The following is a 23,472-nucleotide window of genomic DNA, read 5'->3' as shown; positions in this document are numbered from 1 at the left end:
TGATATTTTCATAATCCAACATTTTATAAAATTAGATTATAATAAATCTAGTAATTTTTTTCTATATGAAAATTCAAAGATCTCCCACTAAAATTCCTTTTAAAACTATCTTTAGTACTAGTACTATTCATCACATTTTTGGTTAAAGAAATTTAAGTGAACAATCCAAAAAACTGAATGAGAAGAAAATACATTTTTTTCCCAAAGATATCTCAATAAACACAATGGAAACTTCATTTTGTGCTTTGCACTGATTATTTTGTAGCCACAGTCATTATTTTCAAGTCATTAGCTTCATTAAACTAACTTTGCTTATGATTAGCTTTGTAAGTACAGTAATATCATATATAAAAAGATCTGGAACTTTTCTAAAGCATGAAACATGTATTTTAAAAAAATAGATTTCGTTCATTGAATAGTAGTTTTCAAGGAGCTAACTTTTAAATGGTTTTAGTCGGTGGTAAGAGATGGAAAGACTGTCCCCTTGTGGATAGGAACATCAGGAAAAGTGATACTGTAACTCACAGAGAGCAGCAGTAACCCCGGGTATTTGGAGTCTCATTAGGAATTTGGCTAGAATCCTACCTTGTGCGTGGCTCATAAATCAACACTTGAATGTACAAAATGCTATGGAGAGCCTTTTTATTTAAATTGGTTGGCCTGACAGACAGCAGAGGGTAAAGACTGAGCTAATGTAGCATCCTTGTTAACACCATCAGTCCAGGCTACGCGTAAATCTACTGCTGCAGGAAGCTGCAGCATTGCCTGCATTTGAAGAAAGCTATTTTGAGAAGGACAACCTCAGAGCAGACAATTGAGAAGGCTCCACAGTAAAGAGAAAGCCTTAAGAAGTATCTGTGAAGCAGTGTGCTACCCACATGCATGCACCTGTCCAACCCGTGCTGCAGCACCCATCACAGGACACAGCAGCACTGTCCTTGCTTCAGGAGACACACTGACAGAGGGACCAGAGCAGGACTGACACACAGCTGGCTGGAGACACTTGTATGTGCCTGTTGATGTTACATTATCTGTGTTGGAGTTTCCCCATATACATCAGTGCCTCTGACCCATGAGAAATACCAGAAGATGCTGGCACCTCATCTTTCCTTGTATCTGGGATAAACAATGGTAACCTCAAATTTCTGCATGGGAAGCAGAACTTCATGGAGTTGCTGAGATAGCAGGGGATCTTTCTCATAGGAAGTGTTCTGGTTTATGAAATCCAGTCCTTCCCTATTGCAGGCAGTTACAGCCCCCCCAAACATGTTCTTCTAGTTTTGCCTTTATGAAGAATTTTTTTCCCAATCCTTCCTCAATTGCAAGTATTTTCTGAAATATCATTAGAATCCTCACAAATTTTGGCTTACCCATACTCATGGTCCGTGTATATCTATCTATTTACTATATTATTCTTTCTTTTATGAAGCTTTTTTTGCCTCCTTTTAGTTGAATCCCTGGCAAAGAGTAACCATATTCCCTTTTAACCTTTATTTTGTTGAACTACGCAAGTCTGCTGCTTAATTGTACAGACCATGCTCCCAGAACACCTTCATAATGTGATGTATCTCCTGAAAGCGTCCTGTGGGCTCAACTTTTTCCACCAAGTCACTCAAGAATGCATTCAGGCTCATCAATACACAACCTTACTCTGTTCCAAATGGAAACACTTTAACTGATGTCTTCTTTTCTAGCCTTGGGTTTTTTACACAGTCACATCTCAGAGGTCTCTTCTAAAACGCCCACCGAACTCATTAGTTGATTTAATCTGTTGTTTCCTACTCATTATTTCTCAGCTTGTACCAGAAATTCTTATTTTTCAGCAATGAAGGAAATTGCACCAACTAAGAAACAGGTTGATGACATCCTTTGGAGATTTTCCACCACAGAATCCTAAAGGTCACCAAGTCAAATACCCGCAAGCTGAGGTGCAGGTTGGTGTGAGGGGTGAAGGGGACATAAGCCGGAAATAATAATTGGCTTTTGATGAGTGGACATTTGTGGAGTCAGCATCCCTGGAGGTATTTAAGAGGTGTCTGGATCTGGTGCTGGTGATACAGTTTAGTGGTTTAAGGGTTATAGCGGCAGTGTTGGGTTGATGATAGGACTGGATGACCCCAAAGGGTTCTTCAAACCTTGATGGTCTTGATTCTCTAATTCTAAATCATGCTAGGTGGAGCTCACTGAGTCATAAACTGTCCTCCACAAAAAGCGAGCGTGTCACATCTACAGCTCTGATACATAAGCTCATCAAGTTGTTGTTTTAAGGGTTGAAAGTGACAATGCCAAATCCCATGGGAAGTCATCACAGGCCTAGATAGACACAAATATTTGCAAACATTAGCACTTTTCATTCAAATATATCCTGTTTCTAAATTTATGATACTGTATGAGTTCCGTGCACATGCTGGCAAGTGGCCATGAGTTTTATAATCTGGACAATGTGGGATTCAGGTAAAAACATCCAGACACACATGCATCAAGCCTACACTGTAAATACAGGTTTTTTGGTTTGGGTTTTTTTGTGCGTGTGTGTTACAGGTCACTTTGACTGTCAGATGGCAACAAATTAAAAGTGAAAAAGAGGAAATTCTTAAAACCTGTTTCCTCTGCCTCTGACTTAACGCCAGGAATGTGAAACCAGACTGTTTATTTCTGTATTTCAAGGGGGAAGCGTCATCTGCTTGTAAAAGTTCCCCGCTTCCTCCCTGGTGATGAAACTTCTTGAAAAAACAAGTGTATCTTTGCATAATTTCATAACGCGGGCTCGGGGCAGTGGCTGGCGCGGCCCTGAGGAGGCTCCGGGCTCGCTCCCGCCCCGCCCCGCCGCGGCCCGGCCCGGCCCGGCCGGCACTCGGCGCCCGCCATGGCGGGGCTGGGGCCGGGCCCGGGCGGCGCGGGGGAGCCGCGGCCGCTGCTGGTGAAAATCGTCATGGCCGGAGAGTCCTGCGTGGGGAAGACTTCCATCGTGCGCAGCTACACGGAGCCCGGCTCGTCTTCCGCCGGCTCTGCTGCCACTTCGTACATGGCCACGATCGGTGAGTGCCCGCCGGCTCCGTGCGCCTCCGCCCGCCTCGCTGCTGCCCTTCCCTCCAGGTGCCCACGGCTCGCACACGGGCAGACCGGCGCTGTCAGCGCGGCACGGCTGGGCTGGGAGGTGTGAAACCTCCCTGCGCTGGGCTGTGCGTGTGTGCTGCCGCGAACAGCAGCTTAAACCTTTGCCGCGGTGTCAGGACGCATGTCACTGGCTTCAGAGCCACTGCAAAGTGCTGGCTTGTTACGCTGTCCCTGCTGTTTGTCTGGGCGTCGGAAACATACTCCTCGTGTAAACTTGTGGAGACTTGCTTCTCACGGTTTCTTATTGCCCACTGAGGCCCTGCTGGTGCACATCGGTGCAGGTTTAGAAAAGACAATACAGACCCCTAGATCAGCTAGGTTGGAAATGACCTCTGAGATCATCGAGTCCAACCTGTGACCAAATTGTCATTGTCAAATAGGCCATTCACTGAGTTCCTTGCCCAGTTCTAACACCTTCAGGGTGACACCACCACCTCCCTGGGCAACCCATGCCAATGTCTAATCACGCTTTCTGGGAAGAAATTCTCATGTCCAACCTAAACCTTCCCTGGAACAATTTGAGGCTAATTTCTCTTGTCCTGTCCACTTGTTGCCTGAGAGAAGAGGGCAATCCCCAACTGGCTACAGCATCCTTTCAGGTACCAACCTCTGAGAGTTATCAGATGTCAGTAGAAAGCCCAGTTCATCAATATTTCAGGCTAGAAAGGACTTTAACTTTGTGTTTATATTTTTAATGGTATAAAGATATCTTCTACTGTAGCTAGTGGTGTGCATGATGATTAAAGCAGAGTTGTTTCTATGGTGGGAATAATTAATCCTGCCAGACTATGTCAGTTCTGCACTGGCACCACACTTTGCAGCTGGAGGGTGATGGGGAACTCCCCACTGTCTTGGCGCTCCCTGGCCCACAGTGCCATGGGGAATGGCAGGATGACTGTCCACGTGCTGAAAACCTTGTCTCCAGCATGAAAACATGTTATGTGAGTGCAGTGGTTTGATTTGCTATGGACATTTTCCCAAATTCTCATCAGGAAATTTTAATTTTTAAGAGTTTGTGTATAAGAACATTTTTTCTTTGATTTGATTTGATTTTGAAGAGAAAATTAAATTATGCCGGAAAATTGTGTATTCCTGCATTTGGAATATGCATGGTTCATTTACACATCTTTCAGTCTGGGAGAAGTTAGTGTAACAGAATTAAATACCAGACAGTAGCTGTGACAGTAGCTGGTCCAGGGAATACTTAACGTACTCAAGATGGCTTGACCTGCCCATATAAAAATGGCTCAACTTTAACCACTTTTTATTTTCTTGACCTTTCTTACAAAGCGGTTTCTGAAACCAGCACAGATGAAGAGGGAAGAACACAACTAACAATGAAGTCAGGAAATTGATCCTAATAATAGGCAACTTGTTGCCAGGCTTAGCAAGAAAGCCCAAAGAATGCCTATAAAAATAAATAACAGCTTTGTTGATGTGCTTTACATTGAGATTCCTGACCATGAGGTTATGATTTTGAGACATAATTTCTTTTATTCCTGGTTCAGTCGACTGCAGACTCAAAAAACTTTCATATGGTGATGATATTAAGTATGTATTTCCCAAGTTGTGACTTGAACTATTTAAAGGAATAGTGAAGATAATAGTTCCTGTGACAGTTTCTGGACTAAGATTAATTTCTTTAGTTTCATTAGTGACACCTATTATTGAGATATTTAAAAACTTTTAAAAATTGCTTATCTGAAATATAAGTGAATAATCCAAACATGGTATTTATTACCTGAATGTGTTTTTAAAGTTATTTCTGAAATACTGTGTTCCCTTTAATTCTATTTTGCCAGGTGTTTCAGAGCTTGAACTTTGAAAACAAATGGGATTATGAATGGTGTCTTTCAAAAGAGTCACACTGGAAGTGGAAGGTTCCTTCTTCATCTTCTTCATGGAGACAGTTGTAGTGGAAAGGATGCCCTAGAGATTGTGGCTCCTAGTGATGTAAAGGAAGAAGACACATAGTGTTTTCTCAGTGTGTGATGTCTTCTTCCTCACTGTTGAAACCACCAGAACAAATAACTAGTTTTATCTGGATTCCTGTTTCGTACAAGCTCAGTCAAATGATCCCTTTCTGTTGTACAGCCTATTAAATGCTCATGTGCTGTCAGGTGATTTTTCACCTTACCTGTCCAATTGAAACAGTGATTTGAGTAGAGGAAAGATTATCCTTACTGTGCAGTCTTGCAGCTTCCTGAGTTCCCTGACAAAATCATGTGCCATCACCTTCCTTTGTGGCAAAGGGCCATAGGCATAGAAGTTAAAAGGTTGTTGAAAGTCTCCTTTCTATGTCATCATGAATCACATATTTGTGTTACTAGGAGAAATCCTAGTGTTGTTGCAGGAGAAAAAAAACAGACAAGCATTTTGTAGTAGGCTTTGGTAGCAGTGAACTTTTCTAAAACAATGCATTTTGTGAGGAAATGCAAAAAATACATCCACAGTAAATTTTGATTGAAAGCTTTTAATGCAGCACTTAAACACTCAAGGCTGGGTGCCTGTCCTCTTTAGTTACATAGTTTGGATAAATTATAAGCAGTTATAGTTTTCTAATTAAACTTATACACATCATAAGGAGGATACATTGTATTATGAATAGATTGTAAAGAATAAATGCTTTTGTTTAAACAATGGTATTGCATATGAAGTCATAGAGAAGGTTTATGAACAAAAAAATGCTCCTTGTATACCAGTGAACAGAATTGTGGTCTCACAGTCTGTGAGGTTATTTTGCTGTATTATGGTCTCTTTGGTCCTTCAGCCTGTTTTTCTGTGAGAAACATTTCTGCAGAGCCGTGAGTCCTGACGAGTCATAATTGAAAGTGGTACAACTTCAGCATTAGGATTAAAAAAGTCTGTGTAGATTCCCTGATATTTACTTTAGAAGGGAATAAAATAGTCAACAAAAATGAACCATATTGAAGGTAAGTCCTGTGTTAAGACCGCCAGTAGCAATCCACATCTTAATTTATTTATTTTTAACAAGACTGGATTTTTTTGTCACTCTTGTTTTCCTAACAAGTTATCTTATCCAATGAGTTGCTTTTCTCAGCAAACCAGGAATTATCAGTACTTGTGACTGCTCAGACACCTCTCTGCTTCAGACATTTCTTGACAAGTTCAGAAAAGAATCTGATGCAAGTAATGCACCAGCAATTGGAGGGGTTAAGTATGGGTTAGGACTAACAGTGGAACCCCAACCCATCATGTCTCACTGTGCACTTGCCCAGTTTGGGCACAGGAGCTGTTAGGAACTGCTTCCCTGTTTCTGGAGTTGAAGATGCTGTATGACAGGCAGTGGGCTGGGTAGAACCTGCACAGGGTCATTCACCACCCTCTGTCCTTCCACTGTTGCATCCTGCTAAGCTACTCAAACTTGTCTTTTCTTTGGATAGACGTGTTTTTGAGCATTTTCTATCAGGAACCCACCAGCTCTGTTTGGGTGAAAAGTATGCTGCAATTTTCCAGGCCAGCTGCAAAAGACCTCTTTGAAGAGGACTTCTGCAGGTGGCCAAAGGTAGGGAAGAGAGCAGCATTTCTGAGTGTGGCTGACTGGTTTTATGTTTTTTAGACTTTATTGTCTTTAAGGTGCCTCAGTACTAATATAGACATTTTTTACTCATTAAAATATAAATAAAATAAATTTTCATAGTAATAAAAGTTGGAAATAACAACCAGAATTTAAACTTGCACCCAGCATCCCCCTTCTTGGCTTTATTTGACAGCTTAAAAGAAGCAAGTACATGCTGTTGCATTCCAATAACATTTATCTCAAGAGCTGTAATCAATGGTTGCTTTGTTATGTTGATCATGTTGTATACCAGGTAGGCCTGAAAGCATCTGAAATCCGTGAGCTGTCTTTGGCATTGTGTATCTCATTTTTCTTTTCTGTCTTTCCAATTTGCTAAGTTTGCTGGAAATTTCATATAAAGACATGAACAAATCATGCATGCAGAACATATTGACTTCTGGTTTTCACTAACATTCATTGACCTTTTAGGTCAATAAATTTTGAAGTTGACTTAAGAAGTCAATATGCCTGATTTTAATTTAGATTAAGTTTTAGTCTGATTCAGCACTCTGCTTCCTTTTCTACTTTTTTTTTTTTTTTTTCCAAGAAAAAGCTTATAGCAATTTATTATTAAAATGTATGTCAACTAAGAACTTTTCCCTATGAGTTCTGGATATCCCTGTCTGGAATATGATTTTTTTCTGTGTTCCCAATGCACATTTGTAAGTGACATTCCAGCTTCCCAGTGTACACTCTGTCCCTCTCAACTGCTCCAATGTCAATGGTAGAAAGTGATACAGATAATTAAAAAAAAATGTGAATTGCAGTAGCAAATGTTTTCCATCATGTTGGAATTTCACCTTACATGAACAAATTTTACTTACATTTCCTTCTGACATTATTAATTCCATCAAGGAAGCTTTGTGTAATATTAATTACAGATACCAATTATATTATTTCATCTTTCCTTTTCATTGAAGCTTCAATGAAAATTCATCAAGTGAAGGACATGATTATCATAATAATTTTTAAAATCCACCTCAACTCCCTTACCACACTCACACAAAAAAATGTTAATAGCATTGAAAGTGCATGTGAGTGCATGCATGTGAGAGTGTACTTGTCAAAATTTTGTGCACAATGCATCTGTCAGTACAAAGGAAGGGAGCATTTCCTCTGCATTTTTAGTTTGCTGCCATGGATGCTTTCCTTTGATAAAGTAATTTGGCTTGCACATTCTTACAGAAATCAGTGCAGTGTTATTAACTTAAATTTTGTTGTGATTTTTCAGTCTGTCTGGTTCCTTGAAATGACATTACTTCTGGTGAAAGTACACTGCCATTTTAAGTAGCTATAGTTTGATCTTACAGAATTTTGTGCATACAACATGTTCAGTTTGTCACAATGTTACCTTAATTTACTATAATTGACAAAAAGAGCCTAAGTGTTTTTCAGCAGGGGGGAAAAACAGTCACGGAAATTATCAAATGGTATTTCAAACTTCAGCAATGAAGTAATAGAGGAAACAATGCTTTGCTCTGCAAATATATGCCACTCTAAGATAGCAGCTGATAGCTGGCAGATTCTAATTTTAGAACTGGAACTTCAACAGCTCGTAAATCTAGGCATCATCTAACACATCTGGAGTACTAATTTGACGATTTAATAAAGGAAAACACTATAAATCATAAGGAAAATATCTTAGAGGAAGGATCTGTAGTGTTTGTAGAGAGAACATTCTACATTGATTTTAAGTGTTAATACTTGCTTTTAGCACTGGCTTTCTGGATCTGATTTAGGCTGTAGAGCCAGTCCTCTTAATTTTGAATTGAATCCCATGTATGTTTGTCTTTGCACTTAATGCATACAGCCAATTCCTATTTCTGCTCATGTAACTCTGGATATTTTTTTAGGGATTTGGAAGTAAGGACGGAAAAATCGTGTTGCACATGTGACAGCTTTGTAGGCATTTGGACCTTCCCATTCATAGCTGCCATGCTCTTGAAAATCACCACTGTATTTGTGCAGTGTACTTCTGTGCATAGGCCATGAAACTGCTTTCACATCCCTTGCCAATCCATGATAATACTTACCTTTTGTTTCAGAATATCTTCACCTTTGCTTTGACCTGCCCCTTCTTTGCTTGGTATTGGCATTGCTTTGTATTGTATTTGTGCAATGTATTGGCACTCATCAGTGAATAATTTCCTTTTACAGCTTCCATTTTGAATGTATATGGTTGACTAGTTATTCTTTCTATGGTATTGTTCCTTTTCACTTTCTGTTTGAAATTGCGTGATAACTAGAGCTGAGAAACAATCTTCAAAGGGAATCCATGTTATTATGAGAAATGTTACAGATTTTCCTTTTTTCTTCTAGGCATTGACTTTAAAGTAAAGCCAGTAATGTTTAATGATACAAGAGTGAAACTTCAAATATGGTAAGTTTTAATTAGTATCACAAAAGAAAGCCAACTAAATTGCATTATGACATGAAAAATCTCATCTACTTTTAATTGTGTGTCTTCATAATGTGCAGGTGCTCCTACTAGATAATTTTTAAATTTTAATTTAGCCTAGGAGAGTATATTTTTTGTAGCAGCTAATGTAAGTTAAAAAGATGGTTGTCACTGGGTTGCATTAGCAATAAAGCTTGCAGCATACAAACAAGTGCAGATCTGTGTTCCGTATGAAGTGTATTTAATTGTATAGGAACATTGAAAAAAGTGATAAAGAAAGAAAATATTACATTTCATTACCCATCAAATATTTGTTCAAACGGGTCGCCAAAAGAAGTGACTTTTGATAAGATGAATCTTTGGGAATTTTTTGGTTTGTAGGTTTTTCTAAGGTTATGTATGCTTCTGACACCTGGCTCTCCAGGCATCTAATACTAAAAATTATCTTTATTTACTGGTATTTAACTTCTCAAGGAGTAAATCTGTATATGAATTATCTGACCAGTATTAGATCTGCAGTTATTCCATCTCAAGCTTTAATGCAAAAATATTAAGAGGGTTGTTTGTAGCTTTCTTAAGGCATAATTCAAAGAATCATAGAATTGGAAGGGACCCATCAGGATCATCGAGACTGACTTCTGGCCTTGCATAGGACACCAAGAATCACACCATGTGCCTGAGAGCATTGTCCAAATGCCAGGCTTGATGCTGTGACTGCTTCCCTGGGGAGCCTGTTCCAGTGCCCAACTACCCTCTGGGTGAAGAACCTTTTCCTGATAGCCAACCTACCTGCCCCTGACTTACCTCAAGTTCTGTTACTAGTCGTGAGAGTAAAGAGATCAGTATCTGCCCCTCTGCTTCCCCTTGTGATTAAGTTGTAGACTGCAGTGAGGCCTCCCTTCAGTCTTCTCCAGGCTGAACAAACCAAGTGACCTCAGCCACCCCATGTATGCCTTCCCCTATTCTCCTGGCCCTCCTTTGGATGCTCTCTAAGAGCTTAATGCCTTTTTTATATTGTGGTGCCCAAAACTGCCCCCAGCACTTGAGGTGAGGCTGCCCCAGTGCAGAGCAGAGCAGGACAATCCCCTCCTTTGCCTAGCTGGCCATGCTGTGCCTGATGCCCCCCAGGACATGCTTGGCTGCCAGGGCACTGCTGACTCATCTTAACTTGCCAGTGACCCCCAGGTGCCTTTCTGCAGCCCTGCTTTCCAGGATCTCATTTCCCAGTCTGTACACACAAACAGGATTGCCCCTTCCTAGGTGCAGAATCCAGCACTTGCCCTTGTTAAACTTCAAGCAGTTGGTGATTGCCCAGTCAACCTCAACAAACTCTTGATTTGTCAAGGTCTCTCTGTAGGGCCTCTCTGCTCTGGAGGGAGTAGTTTCTCCCAATTTGGTATTTTTAGCAAACTTACTTAGTGTCCCTTTGAGTTCTGCATCCCAGTGGTTAATGAAGATGTTGAAGAGAACAGGGCCAAGGATGGAGCCCTGCAGAACCCCACCAGTGCCCAGACCCCAGCCTGATGTCACCCCATTCACTGTAACCCTTTGTGCCTGACCTGTGAGCCTGTTGCTCACCCATCATTCAGCATGGTTTTCCAGCTGTGTGCTGGACATTTGGTCTGGAAGGTACTGTGAGAGATAGTACCAAAAGTTTTGTGGAAGTTCAGTGAGATCACATCTACTGGCTTTCTTCAATCAGCTAGATGGATTACCATTTTATAGAAGGAAATCAAATTCAAGCAGGACTTTGGCCTGCTGTGCTGGCTGCGACCAATGACTGTGTTGTCCTCCAGGTGTATCTCCCAGAATAATATTTTTCATTGTTTTACTGAGCACTGAAGTGAGACTGACAGGCCTGTAGTTTCCAGGGTATTGCCCTTCTTGAAAACTGTGTCAGCTTTACCCAGCTTCTGGTCAGCTGGGACCTCTCCAGACTCCCAAAACTGCTCAAAAACTGAGAGAGGCTTTGTGATGACATCAGCCAGCATTTGAGAATTCTAAGATGAGTCCCATCAGGCCTCATGGATTTGTAGGAATCCAGCTGTAGAAGCAGATCCCATTCAATTTCGGGGTTGACAGGAGTTGATCATTTGCACAGTCATGATTCTCCAGCTCAGGGCACTGAGACCCCCTTGGTCTGTCATCTGTGTTGAAGACAAGAGACAAAGAATGCATTAAACACCTCTGCCTTGTCCATGTCGCTTTTGGTGAGTTGACCATCCTCATCCTGTATTAGGCCGATGCTATTTCTACGCTATCTTTGGCCATTCTTATATTTGAAAAAGCTTTTTATTGTCTCCCATGTTTCTGTCAGCTTCAACTCCAATGTAGCTTTGACCACACAAATTTTCTCCTTACAGTGGCAAACAGAATCTCTGTATTCTTCCCATGTCACCTGACTTTGCTTCCACTGGGCATACACCTTCCTTATTTATTTTATTTCCTATCAGGTTTCACTTATGCCAGTGATGGTATGCCAGTGATGGTAAGTCTCTGGGACTGGGACAAAACTTGGAGCTTGTGTGGTTTGTTCCTCTTTCCTGGTGTATTAGTGTAGAAACATTTGGGGTGTGGTACTTTGTAGCCAACATCTCCTGAAGCAAGATTGGAGGATCCCATTTGTGTTTGTTTCCTCAAGTTTTGGCATTATGTGTAAGAATCACTGTGTCCATGTATTTTATGGCTTTTTCCCAAAACCTGTCTTCCATCTAAACCAGGTGCTGTTTGTATCACAGTTTATAAATGGGTTTTCAGAATATGGGGATTTCAGCTGATACCTGATATTTTTTAATCACCTGAGTTATTTATATAAAGAAGGAATGGTGGACTTAACATTACTCTCAGATTTCAGCCACTGGCTTGGCTTCCCTAGTAGGGCTGTATTATTCAGAATAAATTTTTAGTGTATTTCTTTTATTGCTGTATCTGGCACACAGATTTTCTCTCATCTGTGATTTTTCTTGTTCCTTTTGTGTTAGAGTACATAATTTAAAATTTGGACAATACTCCTTAAAGTAAAGTAATCTTTCTTGGGGATTCTGCAGTTTAATCATCTCTTTTGTTTGTTTGTTTGTTTGTTTGTTTGTTTGTTTGTGTTGTGTTTGTGAATTGTTTGTCACAATTTCCTTCAGGGATACTGCTGGCCAGGAGCGGTTCCATACACTTAGTACCAGCTATTTCCGTGGTGCACAAGGCTTTGTTCTTGTATATGACATCACAAATCTGAAGAGTTTTCAAAGTATAACAATCTGGATGAATGACATATATGAGGTAAATATATCTGTCAGTGGTTGGTTGCTTAATGAAGGTAATTAATGTGTCATTTTAAATGACTGCATGAGATGTATTCTTCTTCCTGTATGTTTCTAACCAGAATTTCTTGCATTTAACTCAGCAGACAGTGTGATAGTAGAATTACTGTCATCTGAAACTGGAACATGGTTTATATTTAGACAAGCCCATGTTGATGGAGGAATGTTTTCTGAACTACTTCTAAAACATAGATTCCAATCCCTCTTTGTGCATGTTGAGTTATTGTGTGCTTGTCACTGGTGTGGCAATGCATAGATCAGTCTGCATGAGCTCATCCTGGGATTTTAATTAGATTCCATATCAAAACTCCATATCACAGCTAGTGATTTCCCTTTCCTAATTTCATTACTTCAGTGTAGTTACCTCATCCCAAGATCAAAGGAATTAAATATCCTCTTTGTCCTTGCTGGATATTCCTTGAGAAGATGATTTCAAGAGGGAGGAAGTGGGATGGGAAGCTGTTTGGTTAGCTCAGCTGCTCATGGTGCTGCAGCCAGAAATATGTACTTTCATGTGACATAGGAAGTGATTCAACAGCACATGGCTGCCAGACAGGGTATGTGTTCCCACTGGAGCTTGTCAGAGCCCTCTGTGCCTCACTCTGACCTTCTAATGTGGTAGAAAAATAACACAGAAAATGAAATTGAGTGTTTTTTTCTGATCTATCAGTGAGTTTGAGAGGCTCATAGAAGGGTCTGACACTTATTGGAGCTGGAGTAAGGTAAACAGGTAGAGTAGGAAGACCAGAAGAAGAATGTCTGGAAACAATGTGAAGGGAGGGAGGAGTGGGCAAACCCTTAGACATAAGATCATTCAGCTGACTGTAACCCTGTATTCCAAGTCTTTTTTGGTAGGTCTTTCTTGATGTGTTCTCTATTAGATACAGGCAAGGCAGTTTTAGAATAGAATAGTTCAGCTGTAAGGGACCTTCAGTGATCACCTAGTCCAGCTGCCCAACCAATTATCATCTAGTCCAGCTGACTCAAAATTAAATTATATTATGAAGAGCATTGTCCAGATGCCTCTTAATTTGGCTTGGGGAATTGACCATCTCCCCAGGAAGCGTGTTCCAGTGTTTGACCACCAGGAAAGAAATGCTTCCCAATGTCCAGTCTGAATATCCCTGGCACAACTTTGAGCCATTCCCATGTGTCTCCTGTCTCTTGATACCAGGGAAAAAAGATCAGTATTGTTCTCTCTACTTTCCATCCTGAGGAGGCTGTAGGGAGCAGTGTATTGCCCCTCAGCAGTAGCACAGCAGTTTGTAGTTAGTATGCATGTGGAAGTTAGTGTAAGAATACAAGCAAGGTAGTGCTCTCCATTGATCAAAATCAAGTAAAGTTTCAGGCTTTTTTAAATACTCTTGTGATTAGATGCAGATGGATGGGAGAGTTTGCCTTGAGAAAGGAGACTTGAAATAAAACCACCAAATGCATTATTTTCTCTCTTCACAGCTTTAGTGTACAGCTGAATTAATGAACTACACATGATCATATATCTAATAATATATATAATATATACATGGGGTATCTTATACCCTTAGGAAAACTTTGCATTCACATTATCTCATTTTTAAAAACATTACTCTGGTGACCTAGTACATTATTGTTCTTGACCTTAGAGCCATCTTAAAAGTCTTAGTGGCAACAGTGCCTAACTTCACTAATGTGTTACAAAGGAGATTTTATGACACAATATTCTTACTGGCTTGTCTGCACACACTTTAAACTAACATATCTATTTTATTATTTTGTTAAGAAAAGCATGTGCCTTTCTTCTGTTGGCCAAACAAGTCACAGCTAGATATGCCACTGGTTGTACAGTTTCATGGTTAACAAAGATTTAGCTCAGCAAACAATATGATAGCAGGTTTGCTGTTACCTGAAATTAAAAATGTAGATTTTCTGCATATATCCATTCCTATCTATCTATCTATCTATCTATCTATCTATCTATCTATCTATCTATCTATCTATCTGTCTGTCTATCTATCTATCTATCTATCTATCTGTCTATCTGTCCGTCCATCCATCCATCCATCCATCCATCCATCCATCCATCCATCCATCCATCCATCCATCCATCCATCCATGTATATTTCATCATAAAATATTGCTCTGATTTCACACTGGCCCCAAAAGGGTAGTTTTGTCCTTTCATCTTCAGTTGGATCAACAGGATGATTGATTCAGTAGGCTACAATGCACTGGCATAAACAGGAAGAATGTATCAGGGCTGTATGGCTAGCGTGGAGGGTGGGTTGGGTCTATCTCCTGTGACCACCATGCAGGTTCAGGTCTGCTGTAGTCAATCAGGAAATGATACCTGCACAAGCCTGCTCTCTATTTGTGATGTTTTAAAAGCTTTTGTGTAAATGTACTCAAGGTAGTAATATTTGGACTGTTTAATCTTAACCCCTGAAGGTATTTTTGTTTAAAGTTTAAAAAATGGAAAAATAATCTAAAACAATTTCTAGGAATGTAAATTGTGTGATTAATTGTACCAATCTCAAAACTAGCAATTAGTGTTGTAATAGAGCTAGATAGTAATAAAAAATTTAATTTAGTCCTAGTGGGATATCAATTTCTGAAGTGTCTTGGTGAAAATATATGGGGCTGTTCATTGCAAAAGAAATGCTTTTAAGCAATAACTGTTAAAACACAGGACATTTCATGAAAATTAATTACTTCCTGGAGGTCTGTGACATTCCTTGCATTTGCTTTGGTCTGTGAATGCAAACCAGTATTTAATTCCCTACAAATGCCAAGAATCAAAGTGACTGTTTCTAGAGCACCATTTAAAATATGCAAGCATAGAAAAAAAATAAATAATTTTTTAAAAGGGAAACAGAGAGAATACAGGTTTCACTAAATACCAGATTATTAGGTAATGTAAAGTTTACACCTGAACCAATCAGGTCAAACAGGAATTTCTGAGTCAATTCAGTTATTACATTATGGTCTCATTTTTTAGTTCGTTGTGCATAAAGATTTTAAGAAGAAAGTTCTTTAACAATCTGTTCAGTGTGCTAAGCCATTTTTGCACCAGTTGAAAATAACAATCCAAGCAATTTAGCATTCTTAAAAACTCCCATTGATTTTATAAAAACTGGCCAGTCAGTGCAATTACAATAAGATTAGCAGTAATGTTCTCATTGTATTTCAGTTAGTTTATGTGTGGAATACAGCAGCTTTACTATTAAAAATGAATTATTGTCCAAGGAAATACAAGACACAAAGATGCTGCCATATCTGTATTGCAGTAAAATTTGAATTCAGAACTAGATGAAACTGTAGCATGACTGTACTTTTTAAAAGCTTACTAGAAGAATATACTCACTCACAGATTAATATCTTGGAACATTATTGGCAAGTCCAATATAGCAGCATTGGATTTGTAATGCATTCATTAGGAGCATGATAATTGCAGGAAGATAACTTTAGAACTGGAAACCATTCTTTATTTGTAGGATTTCAGGGTATGTCAAATTTATTAAAGTGTTCCTCCTGCTAACATGGCTTTTAGTTACTGTATGCACCTCTTCTGAAAGGTTGATGCTATTTGGCCTTTGAAAATTAAATAAATGCAAGCAGCTGTGTACCAAATCCATTTGCAGAAAACGGTTTTTTCCAGGATGTTTTGAACAAGATTCCAACTAACATTTGCAAAAGGTTCCTCACAACAGAGTGGTTCAAATACTGAAATAAGTGCCCAGAGAGGATCACTTAAAGGAGCCACTTAAAACTCCATTCAGCAGGGTCTTGAGCAATCTGGTTTTGAAGTTGGCCCATCTTTGAGCAGGGGACTAGACCAGCTAACTTCTAGAAGTTCTTGCCAGCCTAAATCACTGCATTATTCACATGTTGTGTCTGGGTCTCCAGAAATTGTTGACATAGATGGTAGGTCTTAATTTACTTCTAAACACCTTGGACTGCTTTTGTGTTAGTCTCCTGGTATGGCCATGAGAGTTGGCGATACCAGCTGCTAACAATTATGTCTGTGCTGGAAATTGTCTACCATCACAGAATTTTCTGCATGGAGAAGACAAATTTTATTTTCTTGGCAAGTCTTGGTGACAATAGTTGAGTGTTTTTAAAGACATAAGCCATCTATTTGTCTTACCTGAAGAAGTGACCCCTCTACCAGGATATGAACTGTGTGAATCGTTGACTTGCTGCCATTTCTGCATAGTGCCCTTTTTTGGTTTGGTTCCTCTGGTGCTTTTGGGAAGCTAGACTGTATTTCAGTGTTTCTGCATCACACTTAAATAAAAGCAGCACAGCAAACTGCTTTACAAATGTAAATTAGTTTGACTTGAAACTCTTCTGAGTTTTTCTTGCTCAGATGGGAGAGCTTGATGTCAAAAGATCAAATTGTCCCAGTTCATAGATAGGTTTATTGTTATGGCTTTGATTAGAACTTAAAAGTCTTGCTCTTGTCATTTTACTGAATGGATTTGTGTGTAGCCCTAGGTTGGTTTTGGGATAAATTGGTTTATATCTACTGCATTCTAAATTTACTAATAGACAAATAAATGTTACCATTCATTTGTTTCTACTGAAGTCCTGGAAACCAAGTATTTGTAACTGAGGTCATAAGGTGGTGCTTGGAAAAATATGTGGAAAGAGATGTGTTTGGCAATCCTGATACAAGCACTGCCCATGTGATGCTTTTAAAGAGATTCTGAGGACAATCTATTTCTAAGAAATTGTTCTTCACTATTACAAGGGATATGTTTCTAGTGTCATTGTCTAATGGTAAGAAGAAGAAGCTTCCCAGTTTTATGGCTTTCTCCAGCTCTGCCTTCATCTTGATGTTTGACCATGTGCATCTTCTTTAAATGTGAAAAACTATATTAATGCTACATTTCTTCTTCAAACACAGATTATTTAAGAATTTCCACAGTGTATTTATCAGGTATGGGTTCTCAGTTTCACTGTTTTGACCTACAAATAAACTTCTGTTGCCTTTTCCATCTGTAATTAATGACTATCAATGTCATGCAGCCCTTCACAACTCCCCCCTGGAGTTGTGGTGAAGGGACAAGTTGGTGTTCTGAAAGTTGTATCCCTGGACAGATAGATTTATACGAGGAGTCTCAGTGAGCTCATAATCATCATAGTCAGTTTGCTGCAGGGGAGGTTGGGATTATTCTTGGTAGATTCTGTGTTCACCATTTAAGAAGTGAAGGGATAGTGAAGGGATAGTTTTTTCCAATAACCTGTAAGTACAGATATGGTGTAGTTTTCATACAGAAAAGGTGTCTGCTACTTTTCATACTCACATAAATTCACAGCACTTCTGGAAAATAAAAACTGTAGGGGGAAAAAAAGACCTAACATTTGAGAAAAACCCCACCCAAATCCCCAGACAAATTATAAACAAAATGGATGATATTTTTGCTTTTGCATTTTTGATTTCTCTTAATAGCCTTATAGTCAGGTTGTGTATTTCCCTGGCTAGGGGGACATTAAGCAGTGGGGCGAAGGGCATAGGTGGCTGGCCCCTATCAGTAGTGTGCTGCAGAGACTGTGGTACCGTGATGTGAGTGTCCAGTGTTCCAAATCCAGGATGTGGCACTGCTGAGTTTGCAGCTCTGCTGCTGCTCCCTCCCGTGGCCACTGCTCAGAGCAGCCTGGCTCCTGCTGCTGCCAGATCCAGCTGCCTGGGAACCCAGTGGAAGAAAAACCCTTCTGCAAAAACCTGGTGGCTCCAAGCAGTGCCAAGCACTTGAGAAAACTCGGTCAGTCTCAGTAAATCTCTTGGCTCCAATTTTTTCAGAGAAATACAATGATGATGTTTTCCTTTTCAAAATAAAATAACGTACGTATTCTCCAGGTTAAGATTATATTTATTTTAACCTTCAATAAAATGTGAAATTTGAAATGTTAAAACCCAAAGAAAAACTGAGAGAGTGAACCAAAAATTGACATTTTTGAGATATCAGGGCAAAACTCTATCTAGAAAAAATCCTTTTTGCCTTGATGAAATTGATGAAATTTTTAATAGTACTTCTCCATAATATGGGGGAAAAATGTTTCCTGACTCTATGAGCTTACTCAGTGCTGACTTGCATAATAGGATTTTAACAACTGTAAAATAACCTTCATCTTTTTAGCTATAGATTTTGCATTTGGAAGGCTTATTCCTGGGCTATAAATAACAGAGTATGAGAATATACAGCGAGCTTTTGGAAGCACTGAAAAGCCATATTTTTGGCCAGTTCAAATCATCAAAACCCATGCAGTTTTTATGCCAGCTGAGCATATGGTCAAACTTCTTTTTAGTTGTATTGACTTATTTTTTTAAGGCATCATACATAATCAGTTTTCAGAATTTAAAATGGACATCATTTTGACTAACAATCTTCAGTTTTCTAAATGCAAGAAACTGCAAGATACTATCTTTTAAGAAGGAGAACTGTAAGTGCTTTGGTGGAGGATCCAGACAAAGTGCAAATACATTAATACATTATATTGATGTAGAAATAGTAGTTGTTTGCAAAAGTAAATACTTTGTGATTGGTAGTACTAATAAATACTTGCTGAAAGGCCTGGTACATCAGACCTCAGTTAAGTTCTGATACTATTTGAAGCTGTTTAGAAGGAACATTCCTACTGCAAAAATTTGTGCTGTTTATATAGAAATTAAGTTACAGAATTAATTCAGTGGGTTTGTGCATGCAGTATGCAAGTATTTCCCTCTAACCTTTAACTGCAGACTGAAATCAAATGTCACTCGTAAAACCTTCATCAACCTTCAGTCTTCTTCTGAATTAAAAGTTGATTATATGATTATCTATTTACCCTATTTTGGGACTGATGTATGTGATTTTACATGGGAGAGCCACTGATCTTAATGAGTGAAGCTTCAGTGCATTCTTAAACAGCCAGCATTTTGGTCTGTTAATCCAGGTTAGATTGATTCATTATTTTAGGCCTGTACTTCATACTCTTATGAAATTTACTTCATTTTAATAAGCTGTGGGTATGAAATAAATCTAGATGACTCTAAGAGGAGAATGGATTAAAAAAAAAAAAAATAATAATAGTGTTCCTTAATATTAAATTGTGCCTACTGATAAAGTCTTCAAATTGTTGTAAAAGCAGAAATAGACTAAAAATAGTATTCTGACATCCTTTAATGAATAGAGGTTTTTCTCTGTATGGTTGTGATTGATTTTGTCTTATGGCAAAGTTACAAATGTTAAGAATTTGACAGAGATCAGAGATTTCATCAAAGGTGCTGTAGACAGATCTGCAGCCTGAGACCAGGCTTTTTGACTCATAAGGGAAGCTGTAGGAGTATGTACCCCCAGAATAAAAGCCATGGCATCAGACTACAGTAGCTTCAATTGTTTGTAGATTTGAGACCCTCAATGTCCTCCATTTAAGCACCAAAAGTGATTTTAAATATTATGATTTTCACAACAAATTAGTTTTCAAATTTCACATGCTGTTGCAGAACTATTCCCTTTCCTTGTCATTATTCCAGTTGCGTATAGTTACAATGACTTATCTTAAAATAACACTGATGCTAAAAACCCAGTGCATTTCACAGTCATCATGCATGTGAGTGGATTAGAGGAACAGAGAAGGAGACAAGGTCAAAAAGGTAGATTTTTCTTCCTTTTGAAATCAATGAGGTTTTAAAATTTTACTTCATTAAAAGTCTATTGCCTTCTTCCTAGTGTCTTGGAATAATCAGACTTTTATGTTGAGTTTGAACACTTTGAAAGTAATTTTACTGTCTGTGTGCAACAGTGAAGTACAGAGAGGTGCTCTTTCAGGTGCAGCAAATTCCTGCCTTTTTACTTGTGAGTGCTGGATGTAGACCAGAGTCATATGCTAATCCATTAATCTATTACTTTAAGGAGGGCAGTGCCTGTGAATTCAGGGCATTTCCAGTCATTTTAAAGCCTCAAGATGGAGCATTCATCAGAAGATGGTGCCCATGCACCTTATACTTTCTATCTTATAAAAGGGGTTGGAAATTACGCGTGGCACTTCTAAATACTTCTACTTCTACTTTTTCTGCTCTTTGCATTCTTTCTGTTTTCCTCCAAATCCCAGTAACTGGTGGAAAATATTTGCACATATGAAGGTCATGGCAGAATTTAGCCTTTACTTTCAAGGAAATGGTGTGGTGAAGGTTAGTGTGAGCTGAAGGTGAAGGGCTTTTGTTGTTTGCTTTTTTCTTACTTGACACTTATTAATGCTGGTTCTCTTTTAGAAAGCAGGTGATGAAGTGGACGTAATACTGTTGGGCAACAAGTGTGATAAGGAGTCAGAACGGGTAGTTCCAAAACAGAAAGGAGAAAAGGTATCTTTGGTACTTTCTTTGGGTCCTCCTGAGTTTCTTAGTCTGTGACTGAGCTGTTAAACTGAAAGTAGTAAAAAGCTTCTGAATTCCAAAAGTTCTATTAGGACTTGCTCTAGAACAGTTGTGGAGTTCTGGAGTGTTAGAAATATATTAAGTAATTCCTAGCTGATCTCTTTAGAATACCGATTCTTTTAAATGTTAAGATATACTTTAAAAGTTTTACAGAAATCTTACACAGACTGCAGAAATATATATATATACAACAGAATATATATACAACAGAAATCTTATATAGACTACATTTTCAGAGTACTGTTGTAATGTGTAATATTAAAATGCAATACATTCTGCATAATTTTTCTGATACCACACATCACTGATATTTTTGCTACGGTCTGACTATAAAGAATATTCTGTCAGCCTGTGTAAAATGATCTCCATTGTCTGTGAAGAACCTTAAATAAGACTGGACAGATATTGGACATCCAGCTCCCCAAAACTGTGTATGTGATGTATAGTTGAGACTACAGTAGAATTTCATGCTGACCATGGGTGGGGGAAGAACTTATTAAGTGGGGAGTGTTGTTCTAAAAGGAATAGCAAATGTCTCTCAGTGTGAGCCAGTGAGGAAATTCAGAAGCTGTGCTATGATGGAAGAAATTGGGATAATAATTAAATATTGCAGGAGTGTGTATCCTATATACCAGTAAATTTTGCTACTGCAAACTGTATGCAGTTTGTATGTCTGCTACTGCAAACTGTATGCAGTATGTCTGTTCTCTGGAACTTGGCATTATCCCTCCTGTTATGCTTTCAGGCATGGTGAGTCAAGCAGGATGTCTCACGTTTAAAGAAAAACACACTGATAGCTTCTTGCCAATTATATAATTTCAGATTAGGGAACTTTAAAAAAATAACATCACCTTTTGGACAACATTACACTCCTGAGATTTCATAGTTCACATGCAAGATGTTTTCAGTGTTAATTTATCATGTCTGTGTACAAGGAATAAGGTTGCTGAAAAATACATGTTGTAGTCTCACACAAAGGATGCACTGTCAGAAACCTAGAGAGTCGCTGGATGCATGTGCACCAGAGGGCAGCAGCAGGGTTTTGCATGGGTATTAACCATGACATTTTCTGACTTCTGGGTTCTTAACCATGCAACCAAAATTCCTCTTAATGTAGTATTTTTTTTTTCAGAAACAAATCATTACCTCCTCCCCAATGAGTCTGCTTTCTAGAGTTCCCCTGTGTTTTGAGGCAAGGCAACTCTTCGGTTACACTATTTCTTCTTTTAACATGATTTAGCACATGAGTGCTAAAGGATCTGACTGAATGTGCTGGAGAAGGATTCAATTAGCAGAGAGAGAGAGACAGTAATTGTCCTCTCACTCTAAAGAAGAAAATACCCTTATTAAGAGGGGAAAGCAGTTTGATTCCAGCTTTGACAAATAATAATTTGCAGTTACATATTTCATATTACCCTGATAGTATGAGCTTTAAGTGTTGTTTTGTTCAGTCTCTTGCACAGAGGAACTCTAGATTCCCTGGGAATCTCATAATCTATATTGGCATTTCTGTAAAAATCTGTTGTAACTGAGTGGCGGTTGTATTTAACTTCATTTCAATTTAATGCTAAGAATTTTTTTTTTGTTTCTTTTTGTACAAAATCATGTAATAATTAATTTTGTACAAACTTATGTAATTGCGATCACTCAGAAATTGAGATATTTAATTTTAACATTATGCAGTATAATTTTCTTGTATTAATTGCTTGTTATTCATTTTGATAGAAGTTTTAACTCAGCCTTCTTGGGCTCCTCTGTTCACCCCCCAATATCATTATCTTTTTCATTGAAAGACAAAAATGTTGAAGGTTATATGACTTGGTAGATTGTGGTTGTTTTTCTCCTATCAAATCTTTCTAACAGAAAAAGCCAAGTAAAATCTTCTTCCTTTTTTTTTTTTTTTTTCTTTTGCTGTCTTCATAGCTAAAGCTGATTTATAGTTTCAAAACTGATTTTTCACATGTAATAGAGCTCTGCACAGTTTTGGAATATTTCAGACATATCTCTCTGATTCAGCACTAAGAAATCATACCAACACTTTCCTAGGAAGTAGTATTAACATTACTTATTTTATTGTTGTTGGTAAGATACAAGCTTATTTCACACAAGTTCTCCAAACTCCAAGGATATTACGAAATATCATTTCTTAGCAGCATAATTCCCACAGGTTTGTAAATGTATTTAGGTATTTTATTTATGGATCTGTTCAAGGTGCTCCCAAGGAAAAAAAGTAGTTCTTTGAATACACCTTTCTTTTGTCTTTCGGAGAGGGTGTAGCCAGATATGTGTTCATACTTTCAACTGCTTTACCACTGGACCAGTGGGGGTTTTTCCACTCAGTTACATTTTTGGAGGACTTGCTTGCCACAGAGTTTAGCAGTATGCAGGTTAAAGTGAAAAAATACTGACATTAATCTTCTGTGACCAATATTGTGCACATGTAGAGGAAATGGGGGTGCATTGATAGATGTAGTAAGCAATGTAGTAATATGACACAGAGAAGGCTCAAGTATTCAAGGTTTTTTGTTTGATTTGATTTGATTTTTCTTTTCTTTAGTGTTCACAAGCAGAGCTTGCTCCCAGGCCTCTTCAGGTACTGGCATGGTTTGGGAAGGAGCAGGTCAGCCAGCAGTGGGAAAGCTTTGGATTAGAAATTGCTTTGGAAAGT

At 38.7% G+C, this 23,472-nt stretch overlaps 1 protein-coding gene across 4 annotated transcripts in view; it reads left to right on the top strand.

Moving 5' to 3' along the window:
• The first annotated feature begins 2,775 nt into the window (after positions 1-2,775).
• Positions 2,776-23,472, top strand: part of LOC131576557 (ras-related protein Rab-10-like) — a 33,018-nt gene continuing 12,321 nt past the window's right edge. Inside the window, exons 1-4 of one of the 4 annotated variants that reach the window (XM_058833395.1) lie at positions 2,776-3,038; positions 9,017-9,077; positions 12,230-12,368; positions 20,643-20,732. In XM_058833395.1, the coding sequence (XP_058689378.1) occupies positions 2,867-3,038; positions 9,017-9,077; positions 12,230-12,368; positions 20,643-20,732 (462 nt within the window). In that variant the 5' untranslated portion in view covers positions 2,776-2,866. The remainder of the gene's footprint in view (positions 3,039-9,016; positions 9,078-12,229; positions 12,369-20,642; positions 20,733-23,472) is intronic. The other 3 variants (XM_058833396.1, XM_058833397.1, XM_058833398.1) reach the window with 3 other exon arrangements.

Source organism: Poecile atricapillus, chromosome 2 (genome assembly GCF_030490865.1).
Source record: "Poecile atricapillus isolate bPoeAtr1 chromosome 2, bPoeAtr1.hap1, whole genome shotgun sequence".
NCBI lineage: Eukaryota > Metazoa > Chordata > Aves > Passeriformes > Paridae > Poecile > Poecile atricapillus.
Note: the sequence above shows the minus strand (reverse complement) of the source record. Positions and strands in the feature narration are given on the sequence as shown.